Source organism: Lotus japonicus, chromosome 3, assembly GCF_012489685.1.
Source record: "Lotus japonicus ecotype B-129 chromosome 3, LjGifu_v1.2".
NCBI classification, from domain to species: Eukaryota; Viridiplantae; Streptophyta; class Magnoliopsida; order Fabales; family Fabaceae; genus Lotus; species Lotus japonicus.
Genome location: NC_080043.1, coordinates 36,297,610 through 36,316,604, shown reverse-complemented (window position 1 = coordinate 36,316,604; position 18,995 = coordinate 36,297,610). Strand labels below are relative to the sequence as shown.

General features: G+C 36.7%; 1 protein-coding gene across 1 annotated transcript; it reads left to right on the top strand.

Moving 5' to 3' along the window:
* Positions 1-347: 347 nt before the first annotated feature.
* LOC130749853 (sterol 3-beta-glucosyltransferase UGT80A2) lies at positions 348-18,212 on the top strand. Its single transcript, XM_057603217.1, has 14 exons — positions 348-669; positions 3,764-3,942; positions 4,832-5,068; positions 7,429-7,540; positions 7,903-8,073; positions 10,361-10,424; positions 10,581-10,638; positions 10,729-10,906; positions 11,381-11,511; positions 14,539-14,641; positions 14,723-14,799; positions 17,346-17,393; positions 17,480-17,629; positions 17,710-18,212. Exons 1-14 carry the CDS (start codon positions 477-479, stop codon positions 17,881-17,883), a joined length of 1,875 nt encoding a protein of 624 aa, XP_057459200.1. The 5' UTR covers positions 348-476; the 3' UTR covers positions 17,884-18,212.
* The last annotated feature ends 783 nt before the right edge of the window (positions 18,213-18,995 follow it).

The window sequence follows — 18,995 nt, the reverse complement described above, 5'->3', positions numbered from 1 at the left end:
TCTCTATTACTTTTTTCAAAATCAAAATGCTAAAGCTAATATCTTGATTATTTTTATACGTGGACATATTTCCCTTTTCCTCGCAATTTGTCAAAAAAGAAATCCAAACAGAATCGAATGCCGTAGCCTGTAAAGTCACGGTCTATAAATAAACAAATAAAAATCTCGCATCACAGCCCCACCCTTTCACACGTGTCACCTCCTTCTCAGTTCTCTATCTTACAATACAACGCAACAAGGTTCTAAAATCGACTCAACAAGCAACCCGGTCCAACCAGGTCCGGTCCGGTCCGGTTCGGTTTGATTTTTATAAAGGATTGATTGATTAATGCAAGCGCACATTAGCATAATAGCACCTTCTTCTTCAATTCAATTCAATTCAATTCAATTTCTTCTTCTTCTTCTTCTTCTTCTCTCTCTCTCTCTCTCTCTCTCTCCTGAAACCTTGCATCGAATCTAGGTCACCGCCATCGGCAATGGCGGACTTGCCGGAAAATCGCCGTCGCTCTTCTTCCAGTTCATCCAGTTCGAGCGATCTCTCGGTCAGAGTGGAGCGTGAGCTTGGTGATGGAAACAACGGAAGCACCGGCAAGGACGTTGAGGAGAAATCAGATGCTGTTGGTAATGGAGACTCCATTGATAACTGTGGCAGTAGCTCTTCAGTCTCAGGTTACTACACTTTTCTTTCTCTCTCTATATATGTGTGAATTTATAGGATTATTCTGTTTTCTTCTTCTGTTGAGCTCGTGATTTTGTAGCTTAAGCAATTATTAATGGAAATAGAGAAAGATAAGAGATATATTAGTTGATGAAGAAATCTAGTAGGGATTGAATTCAGAAAACTTTGAATGGGCTAAATGTGCATGAACTTTATTATAATCTCAATTTTCTCACTAAGTGATGTAATTCCTCATCAAGTGATATAGTTCTTCCTCTAAAGTGATTTTTTTGCTTTAAGGAAACCAAATCCGGGGCTATTAATGTATCTGAAGCATAAATTTGCCTATGCTCTGTAGTGTTAGTTTATGCAATGGAAGATGTGAGAGTTTGACATGGGTTTGAGGTTGTATGTGATGGGGGATTTGGGAAAAGTGAAGAGTTTTAGCTATTGATTTGTAGAAAGTTAACGATTGAGATTTCCTATGCTTGTACATGTCTAACAAATTATGAAGTTTTTTAAAGCTTAGTGATTATTTTTCAATCAATGGCTCTATGACTCTATCTGAATCTCTTTTTTCCTAAGTTGACTCCCTATTTCAGAGGAGCAACTCCTATGATCTAATTCTTAAATGACGTGGCTGATAATCAGAGTTCTGTTAAGGGAAGATGTTAGATTAGATTAGCTAAATTTGGATGTTTAGATCAGAGGTGTCAATTAAAGTAGATTATCTAGTTATAATGTACTAAACAATGTACTGGTTAGCGAGTTCTCTACATTTTTATTTTTCATTTTCTCATTTTCTCAGAGGTCTTTTAAATGCAACCTAAACAATGATTTCCATAAAGTAGGGCATGCATAAAGTGGTCAATGTAATCTAAGTAATTATGTGTGAAATATGTGTAAGTGCTAGAATATACAAAAATATCTTATTAAATTTTGATTGTATGGTTGAGTAATTTAGAGTATAGTAGATTTTCACTCAGGATTGGTTTTTTTATTTTCTTATATTTCACGTTTCCTTATTTAATAAAGATTAGGACTCAATTAAGGATTAGTATTTTCATTTCTGTAATGACATCCAACAATTCACAATAATATCAATATATTTTTATTATTGTGAGTATTCATTTTCCTTCATCATTACCTTAGAGACTAAACTTATACCTTCAACATGGTAGAAGAGCATTAATACCATCCTTCTTGACCTGGTGACAGGTTCTGTCACTGTTCGGCTTCCAATTTCACTAAAATTTGGAGCTCCACTTTCCTTCCATGATTGTTTCCTTAATTTTAATTAGTAATCTCTTACTTGTTTGCTTTTCAGACACCCTATCTCTTTGATTCATCTTTATCAGTTAGCTTTTTGACACCATTACCATTACCCTCTGTTCTACCCCGCTCGCCAAAACACGCCATTGCCACATTATCCTTCTGGCAGTCTATCACTATTTTGGTGACCATTCACCACAATTGAGCTGGCCTTCATTGCAACGATTATATAGCAGCATTCATCGCTGGTTTTTGCATTGTAATCTTAGGCTGCCTTTGTTGTAGCCATCACATCATTTCTCCTACATTTTACCTTTTTTAGTGCCACCATAGTGCCTAGCTACCTCTCTGGCCTCGACTATCCGAGAAATCTATCTAGCCTTGACACTCCCAACAGCCATCTGATCCCTGGAAGTAATTTGGCCCTTAAATCTTGTTTTTCAGCTCATATTGTTTGGTTATATTTTAAATGATACATATAAGATTCTGATATAGAAAATAAAATAAAATGAAGTAAAGAAAAGAACATGAAGGATAATTTTATTTAGTATGTATCCTGATACAAGTCAGGGAATTCAAGAGCCCTGTCTCTCCTACAAAGCATGACTGCCAAAACTGCAAACTCTAAAATCTTCCTCCCTATCTATTTCCTTCTAACTATTTTCCCTATTTAGTTAATTATTTTCCCTATCAATAACAGAATTTGGCATCTCTAATTCATTCGCCCTACTTCTACTAGACTTTTCTTGGGGGCCTATTATACTATTTGTCTTTTGTAATAAATCCAACATATAATTAAGATCAGTATCAACAATTCAATATAATTTTCATATTCTTAATATTAATTTTTCTCCATGTAATCCTTAGAGACTAACCCTATAACTTCACCATCAAGCGTGTGCCCATCTTGTTTGAGCTCTTCTGGAGAAGCAGGGTTAAGCACTTCTAATAAATAAATATCTTACAAGAGTAGCTTAATTTTTTAATGAAGAAAAATTAATGAACATTAGTAGCTTTAGAAAAAGCTACCTTGAGGACCTATTAAAAGTGTAGATTTTCTCTAATTGTCCTAGTGCTCTGTGACGACTCCCTTCTTCCTCCCTTCCCCATTTCACCTTTCTAATTACCCTAATTGATTATATTTTGTGAATATTTTGAATAGAAAATGAGAAAATGAGAGCTTTTAGTAGAAGAAAAGTTATTGAGAGACTTTATTGTAACAATTGAGAAATTTGTGGGATTAAATTTGCTCAAACAATTATTGGGGGACCACAGTTACACATTAGCTATAGTGGAGGGACTGAAAATGCAATGAAGCACTTTTTTGTTGTATGAATGGCATGGAGTTTTTAACCTTGTATTTGATACCTAATTAACTTCATTCTAAAATGTGCCCTTCTTAGATAATTTGATCTTGATATTTCTTCTGTGATTTTTCCTGCGAAACTTATTCAAGATTATCCTGCTCTCTCTGTCTCTCGTTTTAGATGAAAGGCATTTTAATTAGAGAAGCACATGAAAGAGGCGGTGAAGAGGATGTGAATGAGCAAATAAGTATATCCAGATCCACCTAAAGATTATAAGCAGAAACCAGAGAGATATGAAAAACACATTAAATGAGCAAAGCTTGTATGTCTTTATATATCCAATAAAGAGACCCTCTTAAAATGAATTTTTTTGACTGTTCCATTATGTCTTAGCATTTTAATATAGTACATCTCTCATCTCTGATTCTTAAATTTGAAGCTTTAGTTTTGTTCAATTTCATTGCTCCTTTTTAGCTTTAGCTATTAGCTAGTACTATGATCGTCTTGTTTTCTCTCCTTTATTCAGGCATTCCTGGGGGGTTGCCCAAAGTTACTACACTTCCACCAGACATATCTCATGGAGATAAATCGGAGTCAAGTCCAAGTAATTTCAAGTTAGAAAAGTCAAAAACAGAGAGGCATAGACATCTAAGGCCTGGAGATGCAGCCCAAATTTTCAATGACAAAATTCCTGTCCAGGAGAAGGTATATTATTGCCATCAATGATGCTTTTCACCTTTACATTTTCCTCTTACATTTGGGTCAGCTTATCGATATGAAGGCATTGGTTCCTAGATGTTTTTAAATTTATTAATGTATATGGGTAAAAAAAATTACAGCCCCAAAGCAACGAAGAAACTCTTGGACTATGATTGAATGGGAGATATGGCTTGGAAAATGAGGGTTCAGGAAGATTTCAAGTAAACCTCACCGGTGCTAGAAAGTTCATTAAAATGAAGAGAGGAAAATGGGGGATTTCAAAATTCATTTTAAATGGTTCATAATTAGATGTGATTTATGATAGAACGTCATGACATTATTTGATCCATGTAACTGACCCCATGTAGTAAGTGAAGGCTTTGGTGGTTGTAGACGTTGTCAAATTACTCCCTTGTTGTTTTTGCTCTATGTTCAAGATGCTGCAGCCCTATTTAAATGACCCATTGAAAATACCATTTCTGGCTTGATGATATAGTTTATGTTAGAAAGTTGTGGATTATATGTGGTGGGGGGTTATTAATCTACACTGATTAGTAAGAAGCAATAATTAGGAGGTCATATAATTTAAATTGATTGGAAAAAAGAATATTTTGTTAGGAAAATTAAGAAATAATTTCTTTTGGCAATTGCCTCATTTTTTTAGTTATTACGAAACGAAACATGAACATTATGTAAAAGGTTGTGGTAGAGTTTACCAACCACCTAACTTGGTTTGGCTTTTTAAATAGGATTAGATCATGGTTTCTGTATTGCGCTCAACCAGGCCTTATTTGCGTTTTTTCTTTTTTTTCTTCTTTTGGTCATAATTACCATCTTTAATTTTCTTTGTCATCATATATAGCTGGAACTTCAGTTGATTTTTACAACTGTGCAGCTTAAATTGTTGAACAGAATAGCTACCGTAAAAGATGATGGAACTGTAGAATTTGAAGTTCCAGGAGATGTTGAACCTGAAGCTTTTGGTGCTCGATCCAAACATGTAAATAATGTTGTTGATGGTTCACTCGATGCAACAGACCTCCACTACATCCCACCATTGAATATAGTGATGCTTATTGTTGGCACACGAGGAGATGTGCAGCCATTTGTCGCAATAGGAAAACGCTTACAGGTATATTGACATTTACGTGTACGTTAATCTGATTCTGAATATTTTCACTTGTATTGTCTACATAGAATGTACAAATATATATATATATATATATATATACACAAGAGATGCATTTATAAGATCCCTGAATGTAAGGGATGAAATCAACGAAACTATGAAAGTCTATAAGAGAATGAAAGGAAAAAAAATAAAAGGAAAAAATAAATGGTAATTCATAATTGTGATTACATTCAGCATTCTTCCTCAAACCGGAGCATATATGTCAGATACATCTAGCTTGTTACATATGTATGCTATCCTAGGACCCTGTAAGGATTTAATTAACATGTTTGCTTGCTGATCCTTGGAACTCAGTAAGGAAGTCTTGATGATGCTTAATAGAATCTTTTTATTGGTAAAGGGACAATCAACATCATTATATTTTGCTGTTTCATGAAACATTGGGTTTGAAGAAAGATGCAAAGTTGATTGGCTATCACAAACAAGTTCAGTAACACTTATCTCACAAAACTTCAACTCTTAGGTTCTGTTTGTTTCTACGGAAAAGTGAAGGAAGGAGTAAGGATGGAAGGGTAAAGGGCAGGAAAAGGAATCTTAATGTGTTTGGTTGCACTTGAAAGTGGAAGGAAAAGGAATATTTTCGTGGACCCCATCTTAAAAATTATTCCACCCAAAACTGAGTGGGACATTGGAGAGTGGTGTCTTTTTATGCAAAATAACAAATGCACCCTTCTAAACGGGTGCATCACTTTTTGTTTATAAGTAATTTCATCACTTATATTTCACCTTTAAGCGAAACTTCTTCATTCAAACTTTTTTAAACGGCCATTACCTCATTTAAGCAAGGCATCTTTCGTTTAAGCTAGACCTTTTCCTTCCATGGTGAGCCTTGTGGCCTTTTTGTGCTTGGATTTTCTTGCTCTTCTTTGAGATTTATACCTAAACCAAAAATTAGGGATTGGAACTACAGTTTACATAAAATCTAAACTAAAACTAGATATTTACTAAACTACTCAATTGAGGGTTAAAATGATGTATAATTGAAGCACACAGGTAAAATAAGTGCCTAGAATGATATTCCAGAACATATAAAATTGGCACTTATGATCTACCTATAATAGAATTCACTCATTCTTCCATGTCTAAGTATTGAAAAAGGCCTTAGGGCCTTGTCAGCAGCACAGCCCCTGCCACTAATGCTATCTAGGGAGCTAGAATAGGAGGTACGACCTGAAGAAGTGTTGGAGTCTAGAGAGAATACAGCTGGAGGACAAGGTGGCTCTTTTTAGGGGGGTATTGATAGGTGTCAAGCTCCAATTAGAAGGGTGTATGGGGGGAGGAAATAGAGAGATGCAGGTGATAATAGCTCCCGAGCTTGTGTAACTAACTTTGTACGGCTGTAACATCTTAGCTGTTTGTTGTTAGTTACCTAGGTCATTAGGGTGGTTAGATAATCGGTAGGAGGGTACAAAATTGGAAGGCATCTTATTTGCGAAAGTTGACTGGGGGGCAGATCTTGGAACTCTCGAAATCTCCAGGGAAGATACTTGAGTAGACAACATTGAACATTCTGATTCCAGACCTTATCAATAACTTGTAATTTCATGTTTGGCAATTGGTTGATACTTCTCTTTCTGTTGTCTTTGATATTTTTAGCTGCTGTATTTTAAGCTATATGTTTATTTCTTTGAAATTCTTTCTCATACAATAGATTGACACTGATTTACTTTCAATTGAAAAAGATGTTAAATTAATATTTTGTTAGATTGGTTATGTTAGAAGGAAAAATATATGAACTTAGATTCTTAGTTATGTTTTTTTTTTTTGAAAAGCTAGATTCTTAGTTATGTTAATAGCTATAATGTTGCAAGGGCTTGAATGTTGGGTGGTAAACTGCTAGTAAGAAAGTAAGCTCAAAGTTGGAAAGATGAGGCTGTTATGATCATATGATGTGGTTGCAAAAGACAAAATAGGATTAGGAATGAAGCCATAGAGGGAAATGGGGCATCTACCATTGTAGAAAACGATGGTAAAGTCTTGTCTTAGGTGGTTTGGGTATGTGTGAAGGAGCCCTGTAAAAGCATGGATAAGTAGGATAGGCCTGATGGAAGATAATCTAGTAGTAAAAGGTAGAGGGTGACCAATGAAAATTATAGGTGAAACTGTCAATAGAGATTTTGGAGCTAAGTTATCTATCATTAGACTTGTTTCATGACAGGATATTATCACAATATTTAGTTTATGCAGCCAAACTCACATAGTAAGAAAAGACTGTGGTGGTTGTTGTTAATAATAACTTGGTTTCAACTTTTAAGTTATTATGTACATAATTGAGTGCTTTACCCTACATTTATGTGCAGGACTATGGCCATCGTGTTAGATTAGCTACTCATTCAAATTTTAAGGAGTTTGTTTTGACAGCTGGGCTGGAGTTCTATCCGTTAGGCGGAGATCCAAAAGTTCTTGCTGGCTGTATGTCTAAGTACCCTCACACAATTTTTTCCCTCTAATGTATGGGTGTCCTTATGCATGATTTTATTGTTTTTTTCTGTTCCATAATCCCTTCCAACATTTTTTTGGGTAAATAATAGAATAAGAATTTTTGGTACAAAATTTCCAGTTTAAATAATTACTCAATGGTTAATCAAGTCCATAAGTGGTTACTCTTAGTCCCCTCATTGCACATTCTTAACCAGTAAATACTGAAAATGGTTAGGAGTTTGTCTTAAGTCGCTTCAAAATGTGATGAATAATGTAGTTACCAAGTTAAGATCATGTAATTTTATATTTACAGTTACGCTATATTATCTTTTAATGAATTCTTTCTGGGGCAGATATGGTTAAAAATAAGGGCTTTCTGCCATCGGGACCTTCTGAGATACCTGTTCAGCGAAATCAAATGAAAGAAATCATCAACTCTTTACTTTCAGCTTGTAAAGATTCTGATCTTGATTCTGGTGTCGACTTTAAAGCAGATGCAATTATTGCCAATCCCCCAGCATACGGTAGGCTTTCTAGTTAATTACAATTTAATGATATGGTTGGTTGAATTTGAGCAGTAAGCATTATGGATATTTGATACGATGTATCTGTGTGTATAGGGGATGTATTTAGAGGGCCTGTATATGTGAGTGAGTGGAGAAAATCTTACTATATATATTCATGAAAGGTTAAGATTAAAACAATATCTTATAACTTTTTTAAGGATGAGTACTGAATCAACTGTTACATCATATTTATATATTAGAGTAACTATTTACTAACTCTTGATTACAATTCTAGCAATAGCTGACAGCTCAGCTACCTAACTCTAACAACCATAACTGCCTCCAAGGGAAGGATCTAGTTCACTCAGGTACATGATACCCGTATGGTATAATATTTAGTTTTCAAGTTTAACTAGCAAGTTTAGTACCTTATTGGTTCAAGGAGCAATATGCTTTTACTGAAAATTTGGAGGGAGAAGTTTTCACCAGAGATCCGGCTACGTATTTGTGAAAGTGGTTGTCTCAAAATTGATTTTTGACTCTTGATTTCCTCAATTTATGTCTGGAAAGCACACCCTTCTCCGTTGTATTTCTTGATCCAACTCGGTGGCTTTCCATGTAATTTTCAGTATGTCTCCATTGATTGCCAGGCTTTCTTGCAATGTTCACACCACGACTTCTTCCTTTTATCTTCTTTTGAATCACGTCCTTTTGTCACATGGCAAAATCTTCTCATTCCTGCATGTTAGGTACCAGAGAAAATCAATTGGAAGAATAACTGAGAATTACATAGAACACTGAATCCTCTGGGTTTAACAACCAGAAGCAGTGAATTAGGGAAATTACAAGCAGCTGAAAGAAAATGCAGTAGTAAAATAAGAGCAATTCGAGAGTGCTCTGCTCTCCTAGTCCTAGTCCAATTTCTGCCTACCTATCTCTCTCTCCATAACTAACATATATTCCCTATGATGATTGAGTGGTCCCCATCTCCCCATCAGGTGACAGGTGCCTCACCTCACCTAGTGGTCCTAATTTCTAGAAGGATTCCTTTACAGGCCTTTTGACAGATCATTGGGCCTTCTGCCATATACCTTGCCAAACCTGGCCTTAGTTGAAGTGAGGTTTGCATCACTGCACTTCTAAAGCTTCTGAACTGTGCAGCATAATTATTCTCCTTGTTTTCTGTTGTCTGTTTTCTTAGAAAGCCTCCTGAATTTAGGGAATTGGTTTTCAGCCTTGGATTTGTAGTTGTACTCCATCCAAATCTTGATTGTGGCAAGCAAGAACCAATCATTCTCCTCCCTCGTTTTGAACCGTGCTGAACCATTGGAGGCTTTCCCAATTATCTTCATAACATTGGTCCAACTTTTGCAATGAGTTAGATATTATAATATGTGGTAGCATCCTGGTCTCCTGTTTTGAATTGCTAAAGACGGGTTATGAAGATAAAAAAAATTGGGATGGATTCTCTAGGTCAGAAGATAGCAGTCTCGAGCTGCCTCACATACACCTTTGTCTGCCTGCCAAAATCAGTGAGACTTTCTCAATTGCTGGCTCTATTGAATTGATCAGCGACAAAATTATATGGATTTTCATATTTTCAATTTTGCAGTGAAGGATCATCCTTTTGAGGTTGTGTGGTATTTCCAGTCAGATACCACATTTTCCCCATGTCGCCAGTGTCAATTTCACAGATTGAGACCATAGTTTGTTTCCATTGAGCTTGTGAATGATGAAGTTGCAGGTTGAAATTTTAATATAGGGTCTTGACCGAAGATAAGGGAGGTCCAGATTCGTTTCTCCCAGAAGATGCTGTCGTTGAGGGGTTTGAGGTTACTCTAGTCATCAACATTTTCACATTAGAGGAGCAGTTTCTGGATCAAAGAAGGGGGCTCTTATATGGTTATACCATGCAATTCTAGGGGAAGTGATACTATTTATCTAATTCATGTGAAGTCATAGAAGGGTAGGATATAAAGAAAGGGTTTGCTAGGCAACACAAAAAACCAATCTGCTACAAGTCTACAACTTAATAAAGAAAATTCAAAGGAAAATAATTGATAGATAGACACTGGAATTTAAATCAGATCTGAATTGGAAAGGGCTCTTCTTCCTGACAAACTTTTACACCATAGAATATTATTCCTTTGTCTATCTAAATTTTGGGTTACTGTCCTCTGATAATATTATCTTTAACATTTCTTGGTAGTCAATCCTTTCTATTAATGACAAGATTAGCAAATACTACTCTATGATCCATATCTTTGTTCTACTTGGCAACTGACATTGTAATATGCTTCTTTAGGGCATACCCATGTGGCTGAGGCACTTAAAATTCCAATTCATATTTTTTTCACAATGCCATGGACGTAAGTTTCATCTTGGTAATGTAATCTTACAGTTCGTATTTTGCTTAATTTGTTCTGCTGATTTTTCTTTTAGTTCTTTAACCATTGGTTGTGTTTGTTATAGTTTTCCTTGTGATCGAAACCTGCATTTAGAGTATTTCATATTTTTCCTCCCAGGCCAACTGCTGAATTTCCACATCCTTTGTCTCGTGTAAAGCAACCGGCTGGTTACAGGGTGAGTTCTTTCATTTGACCCGGTTCTGATCTTGCTCTTAATTTTGTTGCATTCATGTGTGACTAAATATTAATCATTTACAACTCTCAGCTTTCATATCAAATAGTTGACTCATTAATTTGGCTCGGAATACGAGACATGATTAATGACCTTAGGAAGAAAAGGTTGAAGCTACGACCAGTCACATATTTAAGTGGCTCCCAAGGCTCTGACACTGATATTCCGCATGCGTATATATGGAGTCCTCATCTTGTTCCCAAACCAAAAGGTTGCTTTAGATCCCTATCTTCACATTTTGTATTTGTAGCCATTGTTACATTCAGTTCACTTAGTGCTGTTTATAATAATAAAATGGAGTACTGTCCGTTAATTTTCTTTGTGCTTACATGCTTGTCACTAATTTCAATTGATCTCTGGGATTTATGAAAATGATTTTAATCAATTATATTTTTAATAAAAAAAGAAAATAAGTTAAGGGGAAAAATCTTCACAGTTCTGTTACAGATCTCTCCTCCCTTTATAAAGCTTATGAGTTCCGTTGATTTATAGGTGCTCAATCAATGGGTAATTGTTTGTGGTCTTTGAACAAACTTCTCTTTTCATAAATTCTTTTCCGTTTGTAAACTGTTATGGTAAAAAAAAAGTATGCCAAGGCCTAGCGCTTAAAATAACCACCTATTATATCTTCTTTTACTTGATTCTTGGTTGTAAGGAATCAATCTATTGTCTTTTTGGTTTGCAGATTGGGGACCAAAAATTGATGTAGTAGGGTTTTGCTTTCTTGATCTAGCATCAAACTTTGAACCTCCTGAGACTCTTGTAAAGTGGCTTGAAGATGGTGATAAGCCTATTTACATTGGATTTGGTAGCCTGGTGAGTATTGATTTCCACCACACATTCATTTTATCCACATATGTTTGTGTGCACTAACACTATGTTTGGTATCAGAGAGATTGTGAAGAGAGAATAAGGGGTGAGAGAGATAGAGAAGTGAGAGCATGACCACCCTTGTTTGGCAGGGGGAGGGAGGGGGATGGAGTGGTAGGTCCCACTAACTGTTTTTGAGTCTTCTCAAAATGAGAAGAAAGTGGGGGAGAGGTGTTATTTTTACTCACTTTCCAATTTTATCCCTCTATCGCTATCATACTTATTTACAAATATTTATATATTTATGGTAAAAATATCATTTTACACAAATCAATTTTCTATCTTTCCACTCTATTCAACCAAACGAAGGGAGAGAGAAGCCATGTCATTCTTTCTCCTCTTTCTCTTCTTTCTCTCTTCTCTTTCTATTATAACAAACAACCTTCAAAATCCACTCTATTTCTCACCTCTTTCTCTCTATTCATTTTCTCTCTTCTCTCTTCTCTATCTCTCCTCTGAACCAGACAAACCCTAAGCTTAGCTCTTGGAACTTTGCTTCTACTCTTAGGCCTGCTACTTTTATAGTGGATACTGAAATGGTTGCTCGGATGCATATGAAAAGATGTTGCACGTGCTGGAATATATGTAAATAGTTGATGAAGGCACATTGTATTGATTAAGTAGAATCATGTAACTAAGGTACTATTAGGGTAATTGTAATTAGAATGATTATTTCTTTTCGGTCAATAAATTTCTGCTCTATTGTGCAAGTGACATGCATGAAATTCACTTATATACCTCTTGTTTTTTGCGCAATATCGTATCTAGAGTTTGAAATTTGACGAGATCATCTTTATCCATGAATAATTGGTGGATCCAATGTTCCCCGGTGAAATATTTATTGCCAAAAACCATGTATGGCTGTCTGTCCATGCATTTCCGATAGGTAACCACTAGATCTGAAGCATCTCTTCAAGCATTGTGCATTGCTACTTGTGTAGAACCCAATGGACCCCGTTCATGCCCTCACACACTCCAGTATGGCTGTTTTGTTCTTGAGAGCTCAGATCTGCGCACATGTTGGCTCGTGAAACTGTCTCGCGCCACCTCTCTCATATGGCAAATTGAATTTTTCAGTTTTTTTCCCTCTATACTGACATGCTCTTTTGCACTGTAACTCTTGTTTGATGTGTTTCGCCCTTCGTCAAGCAGTGACCCATGGCCTTTTCTGCTTCTAGTAACCCTATAAAGGTTGAGCCTCCTGTTTTCACCATGTTAGTACTTCATTATCCCCTGAAAAACTTTGTTGTACTGGTCAAGTCTATGAGAACCACTTCACCCCAAGAGCTGATTCCATCTTCCTTGTAAGCACTCAAAGTGGGCTAAGAATGTTGAGATCCCATAGACCCACACCAACTAGAGCTATGACCAAAGTAGAGCTTATATAAAGGCTTAGGCAATCCTTACCCCATGAGTTAACTTTTGAGGTAAAGTTATGCATAGCTCGAATTTAAAATGATATCCAAAGCTTAACGAGAGGTAACTCTCTTACTCGGTGAACCCATTGGCCATCGTTCAATCTTTTTAAACCTAGTCCTATCTTCGGTTTCCGGTCTTCTATATTGCAGTGTCCTCATTCTAGCATGTTCATAACTACTTTTCCGATCATCACCACCACTGTCCAGCTCTTGCTGCTTCCACCCTGCACCATTTCCGATCTCCTCTGTTGTGTAGTTTCTTCTAGAGCACTCAGAAAACTTTAAACTCGTTATTTGGCCACCGTCAACCGTTGGCCGTCGTCTTTCGGTCGACAAAAACTGGATTTGAAGTGCCTCCTCAAGATTGACCTACCCTGCTAGTCACATTTCCAATGAGTGAGATAGTATTAGAGCCTATCCTATATTCAATATTGAGCCACTCACCACGTCCACCAATCTACTTGGCTTTGCAGCTCTCCCAGTGCACTAAAAAAATCAGTCCTGTAATCTACACGCTCTAAGATATCATGTCCTATGCGTGCCAGGTGTGGGTTGAGATTCAACATCGACTAGAGATATGACCAAAGTATCATGACTAGAGATTTCACTTCATGTTTCTTGTTCTCCTTTTCTCTCAACAGTTTGAAATTTAGTTTGTGTTACCTAACTTCCATGTATCATGGCTTACATTTAGGTCCGACAGATTTATCTTCCCCAGTTACAACTTATGAAGGAGCGCTCTAAATAATAATGTAAATGAGAATCAAGTGGTCTGGTTAGCTTGTACTTATGTTTCTTTACAGTCTCATAAGGATAATGAAAGCATACTGCATTGGTTGAGTTAGTGTTTCTGTCATGAACCAATTGTGCCAAAAACTCAAGCTTGGGCCTTGGAGACACATGAACGGTTTATATTTCATCTCTAACCCACTCGAAGAATGGACAATGCACATACTATCCCAAAAGCTTAAGCTTGAATCCATTCTTCGTTATAAACTTAATGATCATACCAAGCCTTTAGTATTGTTTTTCCCCATATAAAGAATTGTTCATCGTGTGTACATTTCTTTCATAATTATGCCCTTCAAGTCTGGAGGAGGAACTCCATGTAGACTAACTAAAGTTCACCATTTGGTAATAAATTCTTCACATCTATTCGATTTAGTGGCCTACCAAATTGGTCACTATATAAGACTCTTAAAGCTTTTAATTATGCAACAGGGGTATATGTTTGTATATTTCTCTTGACGGGTTTTAGTAAACCAATATACAACTAGAATTTAGACGTGCCTTGTATCTTTCTCTTCCATGCATGGTTCATAGTCCTTTTAAGGGGTTCGCCATCTCAGATGTGCAAAGAAACTGGGCTGCCAACCCTGCCATAGTGCTGTATTCTTAAGTTTTCTTTGCTGGTTCTTTTAATTTTCTCTTTCAGCAGTCTTCTTGTGGAGGATATATTTGTATACCTCTTCTTTTTTATTGAATTTCTATTTATATATAAAATTTGTTTGTGTCTTTAATGTTATTGCTCCTCTCTCTCATATTTCTTTTACAGCCTGTACAAGAACCAAAAAAGATGACAGAAATAATTGTAGAAGCACTGGAGACCACTGGACAGAGGGGCATCATCAACAAAGGATGGGGAGGTCTTGGGAATTGTAAGAATGTTGCTATTCATGATTTTGTATTGGAGTGGTTTATTAATTTTCTGTTTTTTAAATAAATATGTTTCTTCCCAGTGGCAGAACCAAAGGACAATATATACTTATTGGATAATATTCCTCATGATTGGCTATTCTTACATTGCAAGGCCGTGGTAAGATCATTTTATTCTTTACTCTTACTTCAGTTGTTTTAAAATAAAAAATCACATTGAAAGATCACAACAGACTAAGCTTCTGTAAAATCTGTGAATTCTGTGAGTTGAAGTAGAACCTTACGATCTTACGATTCTCTTACATAACACGGAAGGTACTTGAGAATCGTAAAATCGTAAGACATCGGTGAGATTAACTACCTGCTTGGTCAACAAGATCTAAGATCTGACCACCTCATACTCGTGATCAAGGTCGAATAGCCAACTCAATGCTATCAGTTTCTTCGGTTGGGTGATTGTCGCATCTTTAGACTTGCAGGTCAAGCGAGAAGTCAACTCCTCAATATATTTCTTAATCTCGAGAAAATAGTCCACCAACTTACGCATATTCTGCTTGGGTCGAAATATCTGCTGCAATAGGGCATAAACACGATTAAATTATCAGATTTCCCATATATAAATTGCACAATTTCCTACAACTCCTTCACTCTTTGACAAGGGGTAATAACTCATTGCGTCTGCTAATCAATAGAGTTCACCAACAAGGTCAGAATGCATTTGTCCTCTATTTTCCATTTTACAACTACTTTCCGGTCCGCTGAACATGTCTGTGTCAAATGTTCATCCTCTCATTTCTCCAAAGCTGACCTCCACCAAATGTTTTCAGACCACATTGTTCTCACCATCCCCATCAAGCTTGATATCTAGACGAGAAATTCAGTGACTGGGGCCTTAGAGCTCCCTTCGCCTTTAGTCACAGGGTTGTGTTCATCCATAACTCAACTAATTTGTTGATCTTTTAACCACACTAAATGACCATTAAGATTACCCACTATTCCTAGAAGCGCACATTTCCACCCTAAGAACAATATTGAGACACACCGTCTCACCTTGAAATGTCATCAAATCACCGTCAACGATAGTGAAAACAACTAAGACTTCCCCATACTACAAATGTGCCCTACTCTGTCCCTGAAACGTGCGTCACTCGGCTCCAAAACAATGCCTACACGATTGCTCACATGAATCTTGGTTTCGCCATTTTACCTTTTTCATCAAGATACGGCCATCCAACTTCTTTTCAAAATTCCAGCAGCCTTGGCCAATCTTCTTTGAAGCATCTCGTAGGGTTTTTATTGAAATTTTTTTTTTTTGGGGGGGGGAAGGGCAGAGGTTGCCCATAAGGGTTGGCCTGAACCAACCAGGCTCGAATACCATGTAAAGATGTAAAATAATCAAAGGAGAGAGAGGTTGGGAAACTGTAGTGGTGTACACTGCTAAATGTAGTTTCCCTGATATATATATTATAGTAGGTTAAGAGTGAAGTACGATGTTTAACAAAAGTAGAGATGCAAGTACAGAAGGGCTAGGCCCATACACTCTCAATAATCTACGTCTAACTCATAATTCTAACTCTTAACAAGTGTAAAATTTGACGAGTATAGAAAGTGTCTGAAGTATCTAACATGGATATATGTCCAACGCAGGTGCGACATAAATACAACTATTATGTTAACGTGTCTTGTTTGTCATCTCTCTCATCCATTGTGGCCCCAGGCCAATATAGAAGAGATGTGTGCATTATATGCTAATGGTAATTGGGAACTTGTTCCTGCACCTGGAAAATGTGCTGTGAGCTGTCAATGGCTTTACGCAGTTAAAGTAGGTGTTGATGAAGCAATAGGTAGGCTACACTCATTTTGGCCAAGATTATGATGATACTTTGTCCCCTTGTTGAGAGGACTTCCATTTTTCATTTCCTTTAGGCTTCTGCCCCTAGCCAATTCAAGAACTTGATGCTGAGATGACATTCATACACGGTGGTCTCTATGAAGGGACCAACCTCCTAGGTTTATTGCTATAGGTGAATTATACTTGGCCTATAGTTTGTGCTGAAATTTGTTTTGCTTCAAGCAATCTCCTCGCGCTTGGTTTTGTACATCCAGTGCTGTGCGCAGTTGCGCACTGAGGTTGATCTCAGTTTCCTTCCAATGTTCTCATCTGGAATGATTATATAATTAATTGTTTTGTGGTTGAGATTGTCATTATCAAAGATGATCTAGAAGGGATTGTGAAATTGAAGTAAGGTTTTGTTAGGAACCCAATTGCAAGTTATGAGACTTGAGTCCCACATTGGAAGTATGGGATTCTAATGTGGGGTTTATAATGCCTTGGGCTCTCCAACTACAACAACTAGCTTTTGTGGTGTGGTTTTCCCAAGGTTCTTATCAGGTTTGTGTGATCATTTTCAGTCTAAGAAATTTGGAAAGGAGTTGTGTTTTTTCCCCACCAAACAAAAATATAGGAATTATTTACTTCGATTTCGATATGGTTGTGAAGGTCATGTCTAGTGGGAGAATATCTTTTACTGAACAAGTGTTCGAATTAGGTTTTCATTAGTGGTCTTGTGATTTTACGTTAAAGTTATCGATATTTCTAGTACTAGGCACTAGCTTCTTTTACTCTAGCTGTTTGAATTTCTCTGGATTCAATTATCTCTCACTTGGCAAACTTTTTATTTTTATTCTTCTGCTCATTGTTTGCAGGTGCATCATGGAGGTGCAGGAACAACAGCAGCTGGGTTGAAAGCTGCTGTAAGAACTTAATAGCTTTTTGAGTCCTTAAGCATTATCACATCATCTGGTTCTGCTTCTAATTAATGGTATTTTTTTTGTGGTAGTGCCCAACGACCATTGTTCCTTTTTTTGGTGATCAACCTTTTTGGGGTGACAGAGTACATGATAGAGGAGTTGGACCTCCACCTATCCCAGTTGATGAGTTTTCACTTCCCAAGTTGGTTAATGCTATAAACTTTATGCTAGATCCCAAGGTAAATATAAATTTCCTGAAATCTTGAAAAATATATGTAAAAGCCAAAAGACATAAGAAGTATGTGGAATATGATTCCAGGTGAAGGAGCGCGCAATTGAACTTGCTAAGGCCATGGAAAACGAAGATGGAGTGACTGGAGCTGTGAAAGCATTTTTTAAGCAGCTTCCTCAAACTCGAAATAAAACTGAGCCCGATCAACAGCCTCTGCCATCAAGTGTTTTCTCTATAAGCAGATGTTTTGGTTGTTCCTGATTCATTGCAAGTAGGTCAAACCCTACCCTTTTGTTGATCTATAATAGTGGAGATCACATACTGTTACTGCATCTATGGGTTGTGAGCGTCCTGTCACCCTTCCATGTAATTGCATATTTCCGTGCAAGCTTCTATTCACAGTATTCAACTTAAGCTTCATGTATATGTAAAATTTCTGTTGTGTTTAATTGATAATGCTTTTATTTTCTATTTTTTTTGTTTTGCAATTGATAATAGATCCCTTTTATACCATGACCTGATTGTTCGGTGTAAACGAGCCTCTTGTTGGAAATAATTGTATGTCATATGAAATAGCTGCCTAGTTTACACTTGTTGGGAGGAGGTATCGTCTGTCTGTCTATGGGTTGGTTGTTCACAAATTTTAATGTCCCAATCTAAAGGGCTCAAAATCTAAATGTACACTTCATTACTCAAAATTAGCTCAATATTAGGCTATTTATTATTCGTCTAAAGTATTTTCAACTGTTATTTTATCCATAAGATAGGGTCGGAGATTAGAAAAATGCGACACAGCAACGCAGCACTTGCATGTCCACATCTCCGGTAAAGTGGAGCTAATCAAATGTTTGGTAGTCTTAATGTGTGACCACTGATCATTGATGCCTCTGCAAGCAAGTTAAAATTTACCGCTGGTGGTAGTGGCACTGACTAAGGCGTAGAACTCCTTGTCTTTGTGAGTGAAGGAAGATCTAAAATTAAAAGAAAAAAAGAACTCATAGCAAAGACTAACGGGCATTGGAAACAGTGTCTCGGTCAATTGGGGTGAAAAAACAAAATTGTAAGAATTGTGCCCAGAAGATAAACATGTGGAGTTTATTGACATAGACATCATCTGGCAGGAACGAAGAAGGATGTTTGATCTTGTATTGGTTTCCCCAGGAAATTTTTAATATTGTTGTTGGATTGCATGAAAAACACTTATAAAAGGTTGAAGTCTTTGAAACAAAAAATTATGATGACCGAGCAAGTTCTGTAGGAAGATAGAGATGTATGTGTGAAAGTTGGATGCACAATGACAATATCGACAAGTGGATGAACTGCTTAAAAAGCGAATCCCAAGGGTGAGGAGATTCCCTTTGTGTATTTCACGG